At 49.6% G+C, this 21,612-nt stretch overlaps 1 protein-coding gene across 1 annotated transcript in view; it reads right to left on the reverse strand.

The window, feature by feature from the left end:
* LOC132396584 (complement component C7-like) overlaps positions 1-21,612 on the reverse strand; it is a 77,609-nt gene extending 55,997 nt beyond the window's left edge. Inside the window, exons 1-4 of the mRNA XM_059974264.1 lie at positions 20,496-21,612; positions 5,612-5,655; positions 3,756-3,822; positions 2,925-3,066 (exon numbers count right to left, since the gene is read on the reverse strand). Of these exons, the coding sequence (XP_059830247.1) occupies positions 2,925-3,066; positions 3,756-3,822; positions 5,612-5,655; positions 20,496-20,501 (259 nt within the window). The 5' untranslated portion in view covers positions 20,502-21,612. The remainder of the gene's footprint in view (positions 1-2,924; positions 3,067-3,755; positions 3,823-5,611; positions 5,656-20,495) is intronic.

Here is a 21,612-nt window from a genome sequence, read left to right on the forward strand (position 1 = left end):
TTTCCCTCAATCCACTGAAATATTGCTGCATCAGACTTTATTTTCTCCCTATCAAATTTCAAGTTGAACTGAATCATATTATGATCACTGTCTCCTAAGGGTTCTTTTACCTTGAGCTCCCTAATCGCCTCTGGTTTATTTACATAAAGCCCAATCCAGTATAGCTGATCCCCTAGTAGGCTCGATGATGAACTGCTCTAAAAAGCCATCTCTTAGGCATTCCACAAACTCATCCTTTTGAGATCCATTTCCAATTTGATTTTCCCAATCGACCTGCTTGTTAAAATCTCCCATGACAATCATAATATTGCCCTTTTGACATGTCTTTTCTATTTCCTGTTGTAATCTGTGGTCCACACCCCAACTACTGTTGGGAGGCCTGTATATAACTGCCATCAGGGTCCTTTTACCCTTGCAGTTTCTTAACTCAACCCACAAGGATTCAACATCATCTGATCCAATGTCATGTTTCTACTGATTTGATGCCGTTCTTTATCAGCAGAGCCACACCACCCTCTCTGCCTTCTTTCCTATCCCTCTGATACAAGTGTAACCTTGGACTTTTAGCTCCAACTACGACCATCCTTCAGCCACGATTCACAATGGTGCAACAAGAATGCCTGCAAGAACATGCATCCCAGGGTTGTATATGGTGACGTACCTGTACTTTGATATTAAATGTGCTTTGACAGCCCGGCTTCTTATTTCATCCCCCCTCCCCGACCCACCTACTCTTTAGTTGGGATCAAATCCTCACTGTGACCAATCACCCTCTCTTAAACTTTTACCTGTGCCAAGCTTTCTCCGAAACCTTAGCACTTCACTCTGCATTCTGTTTCTGTTTTCCTGTGTACTGCCTCAATGCACTGTGAAATGATTTGATCTGCATGAACAGTATTAAGGCAGGTTTTTCACTTTCTGGGTATCTGTGACAATTATAAACCAAGTCCAGTTTCACGGTCAGCAGATATCAGATGGGCAGAAGGACATGTTCCTGTTCTGTGTGGCTTTCTGACTGTGCTGACTCTTCACCGCTGTTGACCCAGACTCCAAAATACCTTCCCTCTCTCCAGGACCTGATTCCACACAGGAGCCCCCTCCGTAATGGAATCGAGTCAAATAACACTTTAGCACAGAAACAGGCATTTGGCCTATCTAGTCAGTGTTGAAATATTAATCTACCTAGCCCATCAACCTGCACCATAGCCCTCAGTGCCCCTCCCATCCATGTACCGATCAAACTTTCTCTTAAATGTTGAAATTGACCAGGCATTTAGCACTTGCGCTGTCAGCTCATTCCACATTCTCACCACCCTCAGAGTGAAGTTCCTCATGTTCACCTTAAACTTTTCACCTTTCACCCTTAACCCATGACCTTTGGTTGTAGTCTCACTTGTCAGTGGAAAAAGCCTATTTGCATTTACGCTATCTACTGTATACCCCCTATAATTTTGTATACCTCCATCAAATCTCCCCTCAATCTTCTACGTTCCAAAGAATACAGTCCTAACCTGTTCAATCTTTCCTCATAACTCAGTCCTCCAGGCCCAGCAATTTTCCTTCAACCTTACTTACATCTTTCCTGTAGGTAGGTGACCAAAACTGCACACAATGCTCCAAATTAAGCCTCAACATCTCATACAACTTCAAAGTAACAAACTGTCTCCTGTCCTGTCCCACACCACACTGGCTGGTTATCCGCTCATTGACTCCCACTACTCCCATATCCCCAGCCTACCCCTGACTCTGGTGATCCTGGTGGCTCTCTCCTGCCCCTTTACACAGGAGTCCCATGGTGGGGAGTGATGGGGCTCACAGAGTGGATAAACAGGTTTATATTGCTCTTGAAACACCCACCACAGCCTCAAAACCCTGTTGCTCTGACTCCTCACACTTATCCTTCCCTCAAATATCTCACAGCCCCCACCTTGTCATCTCCCCTGTCCCCAGTCTACACTCACCCATCAACCCCGTCACTCACACCTTTCCCTTGATATTACCCCCCACACTCCGTTTCTATTTCCACCCCAACCCCCACAAACCTCTCCTATTCCCACAAACCCCACCTCCTCCTTCAACTCCTCCCATTCCCACAATACTCCTCTCTGTTCCCTCAATCCCCCTCCCATTCCTACAAATGCCATCTTCTCTCTCAACACCAACCCCTCCTAATCCATCAACTGCCACCATATCCATCAACCACTCCTTGTCCCATACCTTCAACCCCTCCCTCTCTCATTCCCACAACCTTCACCTCTTCCCTCAACCCCTCACTCTCCTATTCCCTCAAACCCCACCACCTCCATCAAACTCTCTCTCTTCCAATACTTCAAGGCAACCTCCCTCATCAGCCTCTCCCTCTCCCATTTCCTCAACCTTCTCCCCTCCCATTTCCTCTACCTCAACTTCTCACTCAACCCCTTCTCCTCCCAATCCATCTATCCCCACTTCCTCCAACACAACATTGTGGGCCGAATGGCCTGTAATGTGCTGTAGATTTCTATGTTCTAACCCCTCCCTCTCCCATTCCCCCAATCCCTTCCCACTCCCTCCATTAGCCCCCACCTCCTCCCTCAACCTCGCCCTCTCCCATTCCCTCAAACCCCTTCTCCCAATCCCTCAACCCCTCCCTCTCCCATTTCCACAGCCCCAACACCTCCATCAGCCTCTCCGTCCTCCATTATATATCAACCCCTCTCCCATTATATCAACCCTCCCTCTCCCAATCCCTCACCTCCTCCCATTCCCTTAACACCTCAATCCTCCATTCCCACAACCCCCATCTCCTTCTGGTTGCCTCCTCTTAATCCTCATCTCCCTCTCCCCTTCTGCCCTTCACATCCTCCCAAATCTCCTCTCAACAACCACCCCTCACCTCCAGTCTCCCCCTCACTGCCATGGCCCTCCCCAGCCAGGAGACAAACCTAAGGCACAGCGGAACTTCTCCCCACAGCCCTCCTCCATGGGGCAGCCCCGGGTGGGTGTACAGGATCGCATCTCGAACCGTTCGCCAGTGCAGGGCTTGCCTCCGAACTCCGAAAACTCGGCTACTGCTCTCCAGCGGCTCTGCAACATAGGGGAGGGGTTGTGAGGATCACCTAAGGCAACCAAACCCCACTACTACCCCCGCACACTGGGTCACATGCATGTGGCTGAGGAGAAAAACCAGCCTAGACCCAAATGCCAACTCTAACAGGCCCCTCTGTCCACCAATGATTGTGTGTGTATGTACATACGTGCACGCGTGTGTGAGTGCAGCTGAATGTGTGGATCAGTGATGCATAATTCCACCTGCAATGGTTGTGTGAGTGTATGTCAGAGTGAAGTGTGTGTGTCTGTGTGCACAGGAGAGTGAGTGAGTATCTGTGAGAGTGTAAGTCTGTGTCTGGGTGTATGGAAGAGTGTGTAACTATCTGTGAGCGTGCAAATATGAATAAGTGTATGTGTGTCTGATCCAGTACCAGCGATCAGCCCATGCAGGACGGGTGGGGGGGAGTTGTCAATCAGGGTTAACTGCTCTGTCACATTACCCCCTGCCTCATCTTCATCCTCAACCTCCCTCGCTCACAGTTCCACCTTACCTTCAAGCTCCCCTCCTCTCCTATACCCCTCCCCACCTCACGATACACTCCAACAACTCACCCCTCTCACCTTTCCTGTCTCAAAGGGTACACACGTGGTGAGTGTGTGAGGATAAGGGGGTAGGTTTAGAGTGGGTGGGGTGTGGGTCCAGATGGATGGGGGTAAACTCTTACCTGTGTGTGGTTGCAACCCTCACACTCGCTCCATGGGGTGAAGGGACCCCAACGGCAGTGACGGGCACTGCAAGAGACAGATGGGGAATGGAGAGAGAACTCAAAAACAACCACACTCACCCTGACATCTCAAACCCAACACCACATCCACCCTCTCATCTCAAACCTAATACCACACCCACCCTCTCATCTCAAACCTAATACCACACCCACCCTCTCATCACAAACCCAATACCACACCCACCCTCTCATCACAAACCCAATACCACACCCACGCTCTCATCACAAGCCCAATACCACACCCACCCTCTCATGGCAAACCCAATACCACACCCACCCTCTCATCTCAAACCCAATACCACACCCACCCTCTCATCTCAAACCCAATACCCACTCTCTCATCTCAAACCCAATACCCACTCTCTCATCTCAAACCCAATACCCACTCTCTCATCTCAAACCCAATACCCACCCTCTCATCTCAAACCGAATACCCACCCTCTCATCTCAAACCCAATACCACATCCACCCTCTCATCTCAAACCCAATACCACACCCACCCTCTCATCTCAAACCCAATACCACACCCACCCTCTCATCGCAAACCCAATACCCACTCTCTCATCTCAAACCCAATACCCACTCTCTCATCTCAAACCCAATACCCACCCTCTCATCTCAAACCCAATACCACATCCACCCTCTCATCTCAAACCCAATACCCACCCTCTCATCTCAAACCCAATATCCACCCTCTCATCTCAAACCCAATACCACATCCACCCTCTCATCTCAAACCCAATACCACACCCACCCTCTCATCTCAAACCCAATAACCACCCTCTCATCTCAAACCCAATACCACACCCACCCTCTCATCTCAAATCCAATACCACATCCACCCTTACTCATCTCAAACCCAACAGCCACACTACCAACCCAACTGCTTGCAGGGACACTTATTGTGACCTCCACCCTCACTGAGCCCCACCATCACTCACTAACTCCACCTGGCTGACTCCCACATTTACTGACTGACGAACAACCTCACTGACTTACCCTCACTAACCCCAATCCCCTCTGACTGACCCACACAGTCACTACCCCACCCTCACTGACCTCCTCATTTAGTGACTAACCAATAACCTCACTGATCTCGTCCCTCACTATCTTCCATCCCCACTTACTGACCCCCACTCTCAGTAACCCACACCCTGACTGACCCCCAACCTCACTGATCCCCTGTGAGCCCCACCATCACTAACTGACCCCCAACCTCCCTGACCCATTACCCCACTGACCAACCCCTACCTGTACTGATTGACCTCAGACTGACCCCACCCTTACTAACTGACTCCCACACTCAATGACCCCCACTGTCTCTGACTTCCAACCTCACTGACTGACCCCCACCCCTACTGACCGCACTCTTAGTGACTGATCTCTGCTCCTATTGACCCCACACTCACTGTCTAACCACCACACCTAAATTTTTGTTTAGCATGTCAACCAGACAGTCAGCCATTCCTGCCTGACGCGTGGTGTCAGGGTTGGTCTCCTTTCAGATTAACCGGGTCACGGCATGAGTGTTCCTGCTTGACCTTTGTTTGTTTTTACAAGGCCGAGCGGCTAGCTCAATGCTCAACCCGGCTCGGACGGAGAGCGTGCTTGGTGGGGAGGGACATGCGACTCAGATTCGAACTCGGGAGCCTTCGCTCTGGAGTCCAGCGCTGATACCACTGTGTCACCAGCCGGCCATCACACCTACTGACTGCCCCGCAACCACCGAATGAGCCACACCCACCGTCACTGACCCCCAGCTCACTATGCCCTCCCCCGAACCAGGGGTCACTTACTTCCCTTTCGCATGGGTCAGCAGCAGGCAGATGGACAGCAGGGCCTATGTGAGAGAGAGATGGAATAAGTTCTTGTACCTCATGCTGTTGAGTCATTCAGCCAATGCACATCAGTGATCCTGTACCCGTTAGCAAGATCAGTGTACTCAAATAACCCCTTATCCCAAGGTGAAATTCGACCCCTTTACCCCCTATTCTTCTCTCCCCCTCCCTCTGTCCATCGCTCCCTCCCCTTCAATCTGTCTCTCCCACTCACCCTCTCGACCTCCTCACCCTCTCTCCCCGTCACTCTCTCTTTCCCTCTCCCTCTCTCCCCTCACCGTCCCTATCCCAGGGCAGTTGTCTCTTGTCCTCTGGTCTATCTTCTGTGTGACCCACATTGAAGCCGACGTTCTCCAGTGTGGTATCTGTCCTGGGTTTTAGCTCCCTGCTCTCATACCGACACAGATAGACTGTCCCAGGGGGCAGACAACGTGTGTGTGGGTGTGTGTGGGTTGTGTTTTTTCAATCGAAGCAAGCGGCTGAGAGTGGAAGACTGAAGCATCGCGGAGGGAAGGTCGTTTCTCTTGAACTGAGCGGGGAGAAGAGGCTCTACTGCGCAGGCGCGTGATGCAGCGCGCCAAGGTTTGAAAGGGAGACCGCCATGTCCAGCGGCCTGAGTCGGAGTGGCACGGCTTTGGCTCAATCAGGCTTCGGTGAGAAACACGCAGAGGCGAGGGTAAGTTTTTGTTTTTCTTTTTTTTCCCCTTTTTTTTTGTTCAGACTAGAGAATATGCCAGGAAGGAGGTTGGAATGCTCCTCTTGCAGGATGTGAGAAGTCAGGGAGATCTCTGGTGTCCCTGACAACGATACCTGCAAGAAGTGCATCCAGCTGCAGCTCCTAACAAACTGCGTTAGGGAACTGGAGCAGGAGCTGGATGACCTCCGGATCATTCGGGAGACTGAGCAGTTTATAGACAGTAGCTTCCAGGAGGTAGTTACACCTAAGGAACAGGGCACAGGTAATTGGGTTACCATCAGGCAAGGGAAGGGGAAAGGGCAGGTAGTGCAGGGCTCCCCTGTGGCCATTCCCCTCCAGAACAGGTATACCAATTTGGATACTGTTGGGGGGGGGGGGGGAATGGCTTACCTGGGACAAGCTGTGGCAGCCGGATCTCTGGCATTAAGTCTGGTTCTGCAGTGCAGAAGGGAGGGAGGAAGAAGAGGAGAGCGGTAGTGATAGGGGACTCCATAGTCAGGGGTACAGACAGGAGATTCTGTGGTCATGATAGAGACTCCTGGATGTCTTGTTGCCTCCCGGGTGCCAGGGTCAGGGATGTCTCTGATCGCATGCACAGCATTCTGAAGTGGGAGGGAGAGCAGCCAGATGTCATGGTACACATCGGTAGGGGATTTTCATTTTCCAAACATTGATTGGGACTCCCATGTTGTTAAAGGTCTAGATGGGTTAGAGTTTTTGAAATGTGTTCAGGAAATTTTTCTAAATCAATATATAAATGAACCGACTAGGGAGGATGCAATATCTCCTATTAGGAAATGAGTTAGAGCAGGTAACAGAAGTGTGTGTAGGGGAACACTTTGGTTCCAGTGATCATAATGTCATTAGTTTCAGTTTGATCATGGATAAAGATAGATCTGGTCCTTGGATTGAAGTTCTAAACTGGAAAAAGGCCAAATTTGAAGAAATGAGAAAGGATCTAAAAAGCGTAGATTGGGACAGGTTGTTCTCTGGCAAGAATGTGATTGGTAAGTGGGAGGCCTTCAAAGGAGAAATTTTGAGAGTGCAGAGTCTGTACGTTCCTGTCAGGGTTAAAGGCAAAACGAATAAGAATAAGGAACCTTGGTTCTCGAGGGATATTGGAACTCTGATAAAGAAGAAGAGAGATATGTATAACATGTATAGGCAACAGGGAGGAAATAAGATGCTTGAGGAGTATAAAAAGACTAGGAAAATACTTAAAAAAGAAATCAGGAGGGCTAAAAGAAGACATGAGGTAGCTTTGGCAGTCAGGGTGAAGGATAATCCTAAGAGCTTCTACAGGTATGTTAGGAGCAATTTTAAGGGATAAAATTGGTCCTCTTGAAGATCAGAGTGGTTGGCTATGTATGGAACCAAAAGAAACGGGGGAGATATTAAATGGGTAGTTTGCATCTGTATTTACTAAGGAAACTGGAATGGAGTCTATAGAACTTATACAGATCACAGAGGAGGAGGTGCTTGCTGTCTTGAGGCAAATCAGAGTAGATAAATCCCCAGGACCTGACAGAGTATTCCCTTGGACTTTGAAGGAGACTAGAGTTGAAATTGCAGGGGCCCTGGCAGAAACATTTAAAATGTAGATATCCACGGGTCAGGTGCTGGAGGATTGGAGGATAGCTCATGTAGTTCCGTTGTTTAAAAAAGGCTCAAAAGGTAAGCCGGGAAATTATAGGCTGATAAATTTGACATCGGTAGTAGGTAAATTATTGGAAGGAATACTAAGTGATAGGATCTACAAGTATTTAGATAGACAGGGATTTATTAGAAACAGTCAGCATGGCTTTGTGCGTGGTAGGTCATATTTAATCAATCTATTAGAGTTTTTCGAAGAAGTTACCAGGAAAGTGGATGAAGGGAAGGCAGTGGATGTTGTCTACATGGGCTTCAGTAAGGCCTTTGGCAAGGTCTCGCATGGGAGGTTAGTTAAGATTCAGTCGCTAGGTATACATGGAGAGGTAGTAAATTGGATTAGACATTGGCTCAATGGAAGAAGCCAGAGAGTGGTAGTGGAGGATTGCTACTCTGAGTGGAGGCCTGTGACTAGTGGTGTGCCACAGGGATCAGTGCTGGGTCCATTGTTATTTGTCATCTTTATCAATGATCTGGATGATAATGTGGCAAATTGGATCAGCAAATTTACTGATGATACAGACTGGAGGTGCAGTGGACAGTGAGGAAGGTTTTCAAAGCTTGCAGAAGGATTTGGACCAGTTGGAGGAATGGGCTGAAAAATGGCAGATGGAGTTTAATGTGGTCTAGTGTGAGGTATTGCACTTCAGAAGGTCAAACCAAGGTAGAACATACAAGGTAAATGGTAGGACACTGACGAGTGCAGTAGAACAGAGGGATCTGGGAGTACAGATACATAATTCCCTAAAAGTGGCGTCACAAGTAGATAGGGTTGTAAAGAGAACTTTTGGTACATTGGCCTTTATAAATCAAAGTATTGAGTATAAGAGTTGGAATGTCATGGTGAGGTTGTATAAGACATTGGTGAGACCGTATTTGGAGTATTATGTGCAGTTTTGGTCACCTGAATACAGGAAGGTTATTAATAAGGTTGAAAGAGTGCAGAGATGTTGCCGGGACTTGAGAAACTGAGTTACAGAGAAAGGTTGAATAGGTTAGGACGTTATTCCCTGGAGCATAGGAGAATGAGGGGTGATTTGATAGAGGTGTATAAAATTATGATGGGTATAGATAGAGTGAATGCAAGCAGGCTTTTTCCACTGAGGCCAGGGGAGAAAAAAAACAGGTCATGGGTTAAGGGTGAAGGGGGAAAAGTTTAAAGGGAACATTGGGGGGGGCTTCTTCACGCAGAGAGTGGTGGGAGTGTGGAATGAACTGCCAGATGAAGTGGTAAATGCGGGCTCACTTTTGACATTTAAGAACAACTTGGACTGGTACATGGATGAGAGGTGTATGGAGGGATATGGGCCAGGTGCAGGTCAGTGGGACTAGGCAGAAAAATGGTTTGGCACAGCCAAGAAGGGCCAAATGGCCTGTTTCTGTGCTGTAATGTTCTATGGTGAGTGGATGTGGGTGTGAGTATAAGTGTGGTTGTGAGAGTGAATATACCAGAACCCCAGAATGCGTTATTTCATTAGATGCTGAAAAAGCTTTTGATAGAGTTGAATGGATATACTTATTTAATGCCTTGAAAAATTTTAATTTTAGTTCTAATTTTATATCATGGATTAAATTAATATATTATAAACCTGTTGCTTCTGTTCTTACAAATAATCATAGATCCTATTTTTTTTCAATTATCTCGTGGTACGAGACAAGGTTGTCCCTTAAGTCCTTTATTATTTAATATTGCATTAGAACCTCTAGCCATTGCTATTCGTGAATCTCCTAATATTTTTGGTATTACCCGTAATGAGAAGTTATACAAGTTATCACTTTATGCTGATGACTTGTTGTTATATATTTCTGATCCTGATAGGTCTATTCCCGCTATTCTATCCTTGTTGGTTCAATTTGGTAGTTTCTCTGGTTATAAATTAAATTTGGATAAGAGTGAATTATTCCCTTTAAATGTGCAAACTTTATTGAATGACAGGATACCATTTAAAGTTGTTACTGATAACTTTATTTATTTAGGTATAAAAATTACCAAGAAATATAAAGATTTATTCAGATTGAATTTTTTACCTATGCTTCATCAAATTCAACAACTTACTACTAGATGGTCTCCCTTATCCTTATCATTGGTTGGTCGGATTAATGCTATTAAAATGATGATTTTACCGAAATTTTTATATTTATTTCAAGCTTTACCAATTTTTATTCCTAAATCTTTTTTTGATAACATAGATTCAAAAATTTCCTCATTTGTGTGGCAAAATAAAAACCCCAGGTTAAGTAAAAAACAGTTACAGAAGTCTAAAAAAGATGGTGGTTTAGCTTTACCTAACTTCAGATTTTACTATTGGGCGAATAATATTTGAAACTTAATATATTGGAAACTAGATTTGGATTCACCATTGTGCCCACAGTGGGTAAATTTAGAATGTAATGAAGCACAAGGATATTCTTTATTCTCCGTTCTTGGTTCTTCTCTTCCTACTGATTTAGTCAAATTCAATAAACAGGTATCCAACCCTATTGTCAAACACACATTACGAATTTGGTTTCAATTTCGTAAGTTTTTTACTCTGAAAAACTTTGTTCTTGACAGCCCTATCTTATTTAACTTCTTTTTTTAAACCTTCTTTAACAGATCAAGCCTTTAGCATATGGAAAAGGAAAGGTATAATATGTTTTCGTGATCTTTTTTCTGAAGGTAGTTTGATGTCTTTTGACCAACTTTCCAACAAATTTAAGTTACCTAAATCTTATTTTTTTAGATATTTACAAATCAGAAATTTTTTATATAAAATTTTACCATCCTTTCCCAATTTAACTCCGATAGATTTTTCAGACATGATTTTTACCTTGAATCCTTGTCAGAAGGGATTAGTGTCTCTTATTTATAATGGGATTATGAAGATACAACCAGAAATGTCAGGCAGAATTAAACAAAAGTGGGAAAAAGAACTTCAATATAATATATCAACAGAAAAATGGGAAAAAATTCTACAAATGGTTAATTCTTCTTCTATATGTGCTAAACATGCTTTAATACAATTTAAAATTGTACATAGTGCTCATATGTCTAAAGATAAGCTTGCTCGATTCTATTCTCATATTAACCCTCAATGTGACAGATGTCATTCAGATGTGGCCTCATTGACCCACATGTTTTGGTCATGTCCCACTTTACATAACTATTGGAAGGACATATTTGCTACCATTTCCTCAGTTTGGAATATTGATTTACAACCTCATTTTATTACTGCAATTTTTGGTATACCAAATGAGGATGGTAGTCGACTTTCCCCTTTAATTAGACGAATGATCGCCTTTGCAACCCTAATGGCTAGAAGGTCTATATTACAAAATTGGAAAGAAGTAAATCCTCCTACCACGTTTCAGTGGTTCTCTCAAACTATTTCTTGTTTGAGCTTAGAAAAAATTAGAAGTACTATTTTCGATCCATCAATTAAATTTGAAGAAACTTGGGGACCGTTCATTCGACACTTTCATATGAATTAATTTGGCCTCTTTCAGACCTTTTCTCTTTTTATTCTTGTTCTGGTATGGAGTTCTGGAGTTCTTGACACTATCATGTACATATAAACTGTTATTATTGCCCATGTTAGTTTACGTTTATTTTTTTTTAATATACATTTTTTCTTGCATTTTTGTATTTTTTTTCTTTTGGTGATTATTTTTTCTCATGTATAATCAATATAGGTTTGATCGATTATTGTACGATGTTTTTTTTGCTGATGTTTTAATAAGATATTATTATCTTATTACTAATTTTATTTCAAACCTAGTGTATTTATAACTTATTTAATATTATGTTTTTCTTTGTATATGAAAATTAATAAAAAGATTGAAAAAGAAAGAAAGAGAGTGAGTGTGGGTGTGTGTGTGAGTGTGAGTACGGGAGTAAGTGTGGGTGTGAGTATGTGAATGTGTGTGTAACCCCCTGGCTCGCCTCAGGCTCGCTCAGCTCGCTTCCATCCAGGGGGAGCAGCCTTCGGCCCCACCAAACTGGGTAATCAGCTGGTGTGGATGCTGTGTGATGTCCCCAACACGCCAAATAACAGACAGTACATCATATGCGATTAAATGAGTTCACTTTATAGATCTTACTGGAACTATGTACTCAATAGAGATACAATATAAAAGGAAAAGGCGCCAAACTTATCAAAGTCCAAACCACTTCGTGCACAACCGTTGGAGCTCAGTTAACGACGTCTTCTGGCCACCATTCGATCCCCTCAGACCTCCTCGACCCGCCGCCTGGGACCAACCACGGTGGTCGACCAGACGCTCCACACGAATCTGTCTTCGTCTCCTCTCCTTGCCGAAGACCCTGGGCCTCGGACCCCCACTCAGGGTCAGTTCCGTCACCCAGCTTACAGCATCATGTCTTCTCTCTCTCTCATCCCCTCGCACCGACTCCCCAAAAGTCCCCGCAACACTAGTTTAAAGCCCCACAAAAAAGAATAACATCTATCCCAATTGGTTAACAAATGAATACAATTCTCATTATCAGTAATTATAACCCAAACAAGCTGTTGGAGAAAGCACTCTCCCTCCAGTTAACATAACAAAGAAGCCATTATATTAGCTTTAGCAGTAACATAAAAGAAGAAACTCCTTACACTCTCTCCCACCAAACCTCATGACTCCCCCACCAATGTCCTCATGAATGCTAAATAACTCACCAACCCTTCCTGCAGACACAAAACCCAATCCAGGTACAAACAGTGACTCTGCTCCCCAAACTGTAGACCTCATGCCCTGTTTCTCAGGCGCTACATAGGTCAACCTATCTGGGAGTTTCCTAACCCTCCGAGACCTCCGTAACCCCTCACCTGAACCTTTCAGGCTCGGACACAACTGGGGATACCTCGGGTCTGCTTGCCAGCTCCTCTCTCAATCTCTCACTCATACCCCACTGCAACTCGGAGCCCCCGTCCCGTGTCCAAGGTCCTGCAGTAACCCAGGCTGCCCACAGCTAGCCCCCCCCCCCACTACACCTGACAGTTGGAGAAGGGCCAAAGGTCTCTCCCTCAATCAAGGGGAAGTTAGCAAAAGGCAGCATGTACCACGCATCCAGCACTGCAACCTTCGAATCCGTATTCGTCCTCATTTCTGCGATCGGTAGCTGCTGTTTGATTTTCTCCAAACTGAAACACTTAGCCTGGACTGCTCCTGCAGCCTCTTCAGCCTCCTGCAATCGAGTCTCCTCTGACTCCTCCAACTCTCGCCACAGTCTCAGCAGTTCTGACTCGTGCTTCATGTTCATCTCTTTTTGGGACGCAGTTACTCCACCAGCTTCTTGCACCCTGACCTGAAAAGCAGGCATTAAAGGTTGGTCAGCCTCCAGTTTAGTGTTCACTGAACTTATCTCCAGCTTTTCCTTCCTATTGCCTTCTTGCAGGTCAACTTCCAGGTTTTCCACTTCGTAAATTCTTTGCCTCCTGGGCTCCGGCACTCGCCTCGCATCATAGTTCCCCAAGGCAAATCCAAACCGTAGACGATCATCCACATACGCCAAAACCCCAAACACCTCCACATCCCCCATGGTCTTCCACATGCCCCGCGGGAAGGTTGCAAGGGCTCCGGATATGCCCTGTGGCATCTTTTTGGACCGGAAGAATCCTAGGGGACCTATAACAGCCATCTTCTCCTTGTTGGCCTCACTCATCAGGATCTGGCAACATCCATTCCTCAGATCCAGCACCTTAAACCACTTTGCACCACTCAGACAGACCATCGCCTCTTCGGCCCTCAGGACCTTATTCTGGTCAATGACAGTGCGCCTGTTCAGAGTCCTATACTCCACACACACGCTGCCTACGTCTTCCACGGCTACAGGGGCCAGTCGCCACGACCTCTCTCTCACCAAGATGTCTTCAGCAGGCAACTCCCCTCTCTCATGGTATTTCGGAGCGTCCACTAAGAGGGTCTCACCCTCAGATACTTCCCCCAGGCCGTACCACCACTGGCTCTCGTTTAAATTCGGTACCGGCCCACTGCTGCTACACAAGTCCTCACAAGCAGCTTTCACGGGGTGTACAGACAATGTCTCCAAACAGCTCTCACCCGCCTCCTCCTGGCAGGCCCCCATGCGCCTCCACGCCAGCGGGGTGTTGATCTCCTCCCGAATGGAAACGCTGCCCGTCTCAACAGTGTCTGGACACATCAGCATTAACAATTCACAAACTTCAGTCACCCCCCACGTTGGCCTCCAAGAACTGCAGTTTCACTGACCAATAACCGTCGTCTGGATAATCACCAGCACCGGTACCCCAAATCTCCAGTGCCCTCAATGTTGTCGAGGGTAAATGCTTCAAATACCGGTTGTAAAACGAACTGTACAACAACTTGACCTGCGCCCTGTTGTCACGGATGGCTTTAGCATGGCTTCCATCTATCAGTAACGACACCCGAGTGCGTGGTCCCTCTAAGCCTTCAGGAAGAGGGTCTGTTCCTTTCGGGAGTTCCTTGGGACATTGCAGGGAACGTGCTCCCCCAGAGACCCCAAGCCGTTCCCCCACTGGGCCTCCTCTAAGTTTCCCAACACCTCTTGGATCAGTTGAACGACTGAGGGAGGGGCTGATTCCCTTGACAGATCCCCCTGGCACCGCAAGCAATTCATCTGTCCCCATAGCCAAAGAAGATACCCTGAAAACTTCCCACCAATCTCCTGCCACAGATATGGTAGGCCCCCCCCACCCCGCTGCGTTATTTGACTTCCAGTTGAACCAAATGCATTTTCCCCCGCTTTCCGATAACTGGCAGCTGTCACTTCGAGGTAATTGGACCAGACAGTTCTGACAACGTCACCAGCCCGCCTACTCAAACTTCCAACCAATCCCTGTTGCTTTCCCTCAGCCAAGCACTGCCACTCACCTAACAACTGAGAGGTCCGCTCCGCCTATGCCTCTGGCCCTTTAGGGCTGGACATTATTCCAACAACCAGGCGGAGCCTACCACTGCAGAAACATCCCGACCAGTCGTTCCTCTCTCTCCTAACAGTATGGATAGTCCATGGTCCCACCATCATTTCATCAGCACTAGTCTGAACTCGAACAACAACCTCCGCGGTGCCAACTGCCACCCTACCCAACACACATGCAGTGATAACCAATCGCACAGAGACACACCAGCTTTCCATCCCCGCAGCATGCATAATTTAAAGAGGGCGATCACACAGCTTCCACTAAAATTCAATCTGGGATGAGCCCCCCACAATGTAGCTGCCTGGCTCGCCTCAGCCTCGCTCAGCTCGCTTCCGTCTAGGGGGAGCAGCCTTCAGCCCCGCCAAACTGGGTAATCAGCTGGTGTGGATGCTGTGTGATGTCCCCACCCCACCAAATAACAGAGTACACCATATGCGATTAAATGAGTTCACTTTATAGATCTTACTGGAACTATGTACTTAATAGAGATACAATATAAAAGGAAAAGTAAAAGGTGCCAAACTTATCAAAGTCCAAACCACTTCGTGCACAACCGTTGGAGCTCAATTAACAAAGTCTTCTGGCCACCATTCGATCCCCTCAGACCTCCTCGACCCGCCGCCTGGGACCAACCACGGTGGTCGACCAGACGCTCCACACGAATCTGTCTTCGTCTCCTCTCCTTGCCGAAGACCCTGGGCCTCGGACCCCCACTCAGGGTCAGTTCCGTCACCCAGCTTACAGCATCACATCCTCTCTCTCTCACCCCCTCACACCGACTTCCCAAAAGCCCCTGCAACACTGGTTGACAGCCCCACAAGAAAGAATAACAGCTATCCCAATTGGTTAACAAATGAATACAATTCCTGTTATCAGTAATTATAACCCAAACAAACTTCGAGAGAAAGCACTCTCTCTCCAGTTAACATAACAAAGAAGCCATTTTATTAGCTTTAGCAGTAACATAAAAGAAAAAACCTCTTACATGAGTATGTGTGTGGGTGGGGGTGTGATGATAGTGCACGTGTGAATGTGGTTGCGGGTGTAGGTGTGGACAAGGGTTGTGATGGACATGCTCACGGACACTTTCTGCATTAGCGATGGTTTATAGAGGTGGTTGTAACAGGAAGATAACAAATTGCAGAAAAGGACCTTCAGCCCATCAAATCCATGCAAACCCTGAACCACAAGATCGCAATGTATTCTGCACACTTTGTCATTCCAACACTAGGGTGTAATTAATCCCCCACATGGTTGGGAGTCAGAGCTCCTGCTGGGGCGGTGGTGGGCACAATCCACCGGCTTGCTGGGACAGTGTCACAAACTCTTGATGGACGGCACCGGCTGTCAAGATTGAACTTGGCATGGTGGTGACGGTAAGTGGGAGAGGGCATCCCATGTTGGCTGGGATGATGGTGGAGAAACTCACGAACAAGGGCATCCTGACCCCCCAGCAGCACTCTGCAACACAGAGATCTGCCTAGGGAGCTTCCTGAATGGACCAGATCACGGAGGATCGGGGGGACCTCTCCCTATCAAAGCTCATCTAGGCCATTCCATCATAGCTGATTTATTATCCATCTCGACCCCATTCTCCTGCCTTCATAGCTTTAATGCCCCGTCTAATCAAGGTCCTATCAACCTCAGTGGGTATATTTAAAGTATACCCAACAACTTGTTTTCCACAGCCATCTGTGACAGTGTGTTCCACAGATTCACCACCCTTTGGCTAAAGAAATCCTCTTCTCTGCCCTCTGCTCTCTGGTCCACTCTTGGAAACGTCCCATCCACATCCACTCTATCTTGGCCTTTGATATGTTTCAATGAGTTTTCCCCTCCCACCCCAGAATGTTCCCTCTAAAGGTTTTCACAGATGCACAGACAAACCATTGCTCTGAACAGGAGATTTTTACACAACACTTCATATAAAAGAAAATTTCAGCTGCCTGGTAACGAAGGCTACGTGTGTGAGAACATTTCCGTCACTGTGCGGCTGTGCAGCTTCGAGAGATCAGTGATCACCCTCATGTTTCTAAACTCCAGCGATTACCGACCTAGAACCATCAAAACACGCTCATTCATTAACCCTTTCATTTCCGGGATCATTCGCCTGAACCTCCTCTGGACCTTCTCCAATGCCAGCCCATCCTTTCCTAGACACCATCATCATTATGTGCCATGTCACATGGCATGGGTAATCATGGTCTTCCATCTGCCTTTGAACATGATTGTTCCTGGAAAACTTCTCCACAAAAGTGGTTTGCCATTGCTTTATTCTGCACAGTGTCTTCACAGGACGTGTGACCTCAGCCGTAATCAATTCTCTTCAGAGACTGTCTGCCTGGCAATCTGCCGTGGTCAGATATCCGGGACTGGTGATATGTACCAGCTGCCCGTACAACCATCCACCACCTGCTCCCACGGATTCACGTTCCTCAGATAAGAAACCCAAAGCTGCTCACAACACTCCTCACGGTCTGACTGCCTTATAAAGCCTCAGCGTTACATCCCTGTGTTCGTATTCAGTCTTCTGGGCAAAATGTAAATAGGGTAACGGGGAGCACGGATTGGGAATTCTCTGCCTGTGGAGTCTGGAAAACTGAGGGGAATTGCATCAACACTGTAGAGGAATCATCTCCTGAGTGGTGGGGAAAGATTGGAGGGGGGGGTAAGGTGGAGTGGTGGGAGGATAGGCCCAATGGGATTGTTCCACCGGGATCCAGCACAGTCATCAAGCCAAATGGCCTTTCCTGCAGTCCACATTCTTAGGCACAGCCCACCCTGGCACAGATCTGGGCACAGTCCTCCCCTCCTCTCCCCCATCCTGGCACAGATCTGGGCACAGTCCTCCCCTCCTCTCCCCCATCCTGGCACAGATCTGGGCACAGTCCTCCCCTCCTCTCCCCCATCCTGGCACAGATCTGGGCACAGTCCTCCCCTCCTCTCCCCCATCCTGGCACAGATCTGGGCACAGTCCTCCCCTCCTCTCCACCATCCTGGCATGGATCTGGGCACAGTCCTCCCCTCCTCTCCCCCGTCCTGGCGCACATCTGGGCACAGCCCTCCCCTCCTCTCCCCCGTCCTGGCACAGATCTGGGCACAGCCCTCCCCTCCTCTGCTCTGTCCTGGCACGGATCTGGGCACAGTCCTCCCCTCCTCTGCTCTGTCCTGGCATGGATCTGGGCGCAGTCCTTCCCTCCTCTGCCCTGTCCTGGCACAGATCTGGGCACAGTCCTCCCCTCCTCTCCACCATCCTGGCATGGATCTGGGCACAGTCCTCCCCTCCTCTCCCCCATCCTGGCACAGATCTGGGCACAGCCCTCCCCTCCTCTCCACCGTCCTGGCGCACATCTGGGCACAGTCCTCCCCTCCTCTCCCCCATTCTGGCACATCTGGGCACAGTCCTCCCCTCCTCTCCCCCATTCTGGCACAGATCTGGGCACAGTCCTCCCCTCCTCTCCCCCGTCCTCGCACAGATCTGGGCACAGTCCTTCTCTCCTCTCCCCCATCCTGGCGCACATCTGGGCAGTGCCCTCCCCTCCTCTCCCCCGTCCTGGTGCAGATCTGGGCACAGTCCTCCCCTCCTCTGCCCCATCCTGGTGTGGATCTGGGCACAGTCCTCCCCTCCTCTCCCCTGTCCTGGCACAGATCTGGGCACAGTCCTCCCCTCCTCTGCCCCATCCTGGTGTGGATCTGGGCACAGTCCTCCCCTCCTCTCCCCCGTCCTGGCACAGATCTGGGCACAGCCCTCCCCTCCTCTCCCCCATCCTGGCACAGATCTGGGCACAGCCCTCCCCTCCTCTCCCCCGTCCTGGCACAGATATGGGCACAGCCCTCCTCTCCTCTCCCCCACCTTGGCACAGATCTGGGCACAGCCCTCCCCTCCTCTCCCCCGTCCTGGCGTACATCTGGGCACAGCCCTCCCCTCCTCTCCCCCGTCCTGGCGCACATCTGGGCACAGTCTTCCCCTCGTCTCCCCCATCCTGGCATGGATCTGGGCACAGTCTTCCCCTCCTCTCCCCCATCCTGGCATGGATCTGGGCACAGTCCTCCGCTCCTCTCTCCCATCCTGGCATGGATCTGGGCACAGTCCTCGACTCCTCTCTCCCGTCCTGGCGCACATCTGGGCACAGCCCTCCCCTCCTCTCTCCCATCCTGGCATAGATCTGGACACAGTCCTCGACTCCTCTCTCCCGTCCTGCTGCAGATCTGGGCACAGCCCTCCCCTCCTCTCTCCCATCCTGGCATGGATCTGGGCACAGCCCTCCCCTCCTCTTCCCCGTCCTGGCGCACATCTGGGCACAGCCCTCCCCTCCTCTCCCCCATCCTGGCACACATCTGGGCACAGCCCTCCCCTCCTCTCCCACGTCCTGGCACACATCTGGGCACAGCCCTCCCCTCCTTTCCCTCGTCCTGGCACACATCTGGGCACAGCCCTCCCCTCCTCTCCCCCGTCCTGGCACACATCTGGGCACAGTCCTCCCCTCCTCTTCCCCGTCCTGGCACAGATCTGGGCACAGCCCTCCTCTCCTCTCCCCCGTCCTGGCACAGATCTGGGCACAGCCCTCCTCTCCTCTCCCCCGTCCTGGCACAGATCTGGGCACAGCCCTCCTCTCCTCTCCCCCGCCCTGGCACAGATCTGGGCACAGTCCTCCCCTCCTCTCCCCCGTCCTGGCGCACATCTGGGCACAGCCCTCCCCTCCTCTCCCCCGTCCTGGCACACATCTGGGCACAGTCCTCCCCTCCTCTCCCCCGTCCTGGCGCACATCTGGGCACAGCCCTCCCCTCCTCTCTCCCATCCTGGCATGGATCTGGGCACAGTCCTCGACTCCTCTCTCCCGTCCTCGCACAGATCTGGGCACAGTCCTCCCCTCCTCTCCCCCGTCCTGGCACAGATCTGGGCACAGCCCTCCCCTCCTCTCCCCCATCCTGGTGTGGATCTGGGCACAGTCCTCCCCTCCTCTCCCCGGCTCTGGCGCACATCTGGGCACAGCCCTCCCCTCTTCTGCCCCGTCCTGGCGCACATCTGGGCACAGCCCTCCCCTCCTCTCCCCCGTCCTGGCGTGGATCTGGGCACAGTCCTCCCCTTTTCTTCCCCAGTCCTGGCACGGATCTGGGCACAGCCCTCCCCTCCTCTGTCCCGTCCTGGCATGGATCTGGGCACAGTCCTCCCCTCCTCTGCCCCGTCCTGGCCCGGATCTGGGCACAGCCCTTCCCTCCTCTTCCCCGTCCTGGCGTGGATCTGGGCACAGTCCTCCCCTCCTCTGCCCCGTCCTGGCCCGGATCTGGGCACAGCCCTTCCCTCCTCTTCCCCAAGCCCTGGCATCCCCACCCGCAGCACTGCGAGTCCTTGGCCCTACCCCAGCACCCAGTCTGACCCCCACAGAGCTGGGGGGTGGTCAGAGGACGGACACCTCACCCCCTTGTCACTCTAAGTGTTGACAGTACTCTGCGCACTGCATCAGACAAACCCCTCACCCCTCGAGTGGCTGGGGCAGTTCCAGTGGGTTTGGGCTTACTCCCCTCTCCTCTCCTCCCCACCCCACCCGGCATGGGAGGGTCGCGGTGTGCCCGGGGAGGGCAGGAGCCCTACCTTCATGTTGTGTTCTCTCGCCCTCAGTTTAATTGACAGCAGCCTGGGTTCTGTCTGCCTGCAGCCTCTCGCTGATCACAGCAACCACTGATTTCACAACTCTGGGACCCGGGGGAGCTTCTGAATAACTGGTTCTCATCACCGGCCACCCGGCTCCTGGAAGTGCTAATGAGAGGGAGGGAAGGGAGGAGAGAGAGTGAGAGACAGAGAAACAGAGAGTAAATGCGAGAGAGTGAGAGATGGAAGAGGAGAGAGATAGGAAAGGAGAGAGAGAGAGATAGAAGGGAGGAGGGAGAGGGAGATAGGAAGGGAAAGAGGAAGGAGTGTGTGAGGGAGATAGGAGATGGGCAGAGTGAAGGGAAGTGAGACACAGGTTGGGATTGGGTGTGTGAGAGAGAGAAGGGGTGAGAGGAGAGTGGGGTACCAGAGTGAATGTGAGGGAGAAGAGGGATGGCGAGAGACAGAGAGGTTTGAGCGAGAGAGAGAGGAAAGATATAAGAGAGAGGGGGAGAGATGGGGGCAACAGGGCAAGAAGAGAGGGGTATTAAGAGAGAAAGGAAGATATGTGGAGAGAGCAAGAAATAGCAAACGTGTGGGAGAGAAAGGGAGAGGTAGAGAGAGGGTGAGGGAAAGAAGATGGGAGATGGAGAGTGAAAGAGTGGAAGGAGAAGAGGTTTGAGATTGAGTTAGGAGAGAGAGGGTAAGTGACAGAGAAGGGATGGGGGCTGGAGTGAGAGGGAAAGAGGGGGTAGGGGAAAGAGAGAGGTGGGGATGAAGAGAGTAGAGAGAGGGTATGAGATACCAGCAGATGGTCAGAAAGCGAGGGAGAGAGTGAGAGTGAGGGAGAGAAACGGAATCTGGCAGGCTACAGCTAGGAAGTGGAAGCCATTTTAAACATTATCCCAGAGAGTCAATGGTATGTTCCTGTAAGGGTGAAGGATGAGGAAGGCATAATCAGGGAACTCTGATATTCAAAAGCTATTGGGGAGATTGGAAAGGCAAAAAGAAATCAGAATTAGGTCTCAAGAAAGGAAACAGGAGGCCCTTTGGGAGGAGGTATCTTCATTGCTCGGTCTGGAGTTTCAAGATGGGCTCCCAGAGTCCAGGGGAGTGGACA

Source organism: Hypanus sabinus, chromosome 7 (genome assembly GCF_030144855.1).
Source record: "Hypanus sabinus isolate sHypSab1 chromosome 7, sHypSab1.hap1, whole genome shotgun sequence".
Taxonomy (NCBI): Eukaryota; Metazoa; Chordata; class Chondrichthyes; order Myliobatiformes; family Dasyatidae; genus Hypanus; species Hypanus sabinus.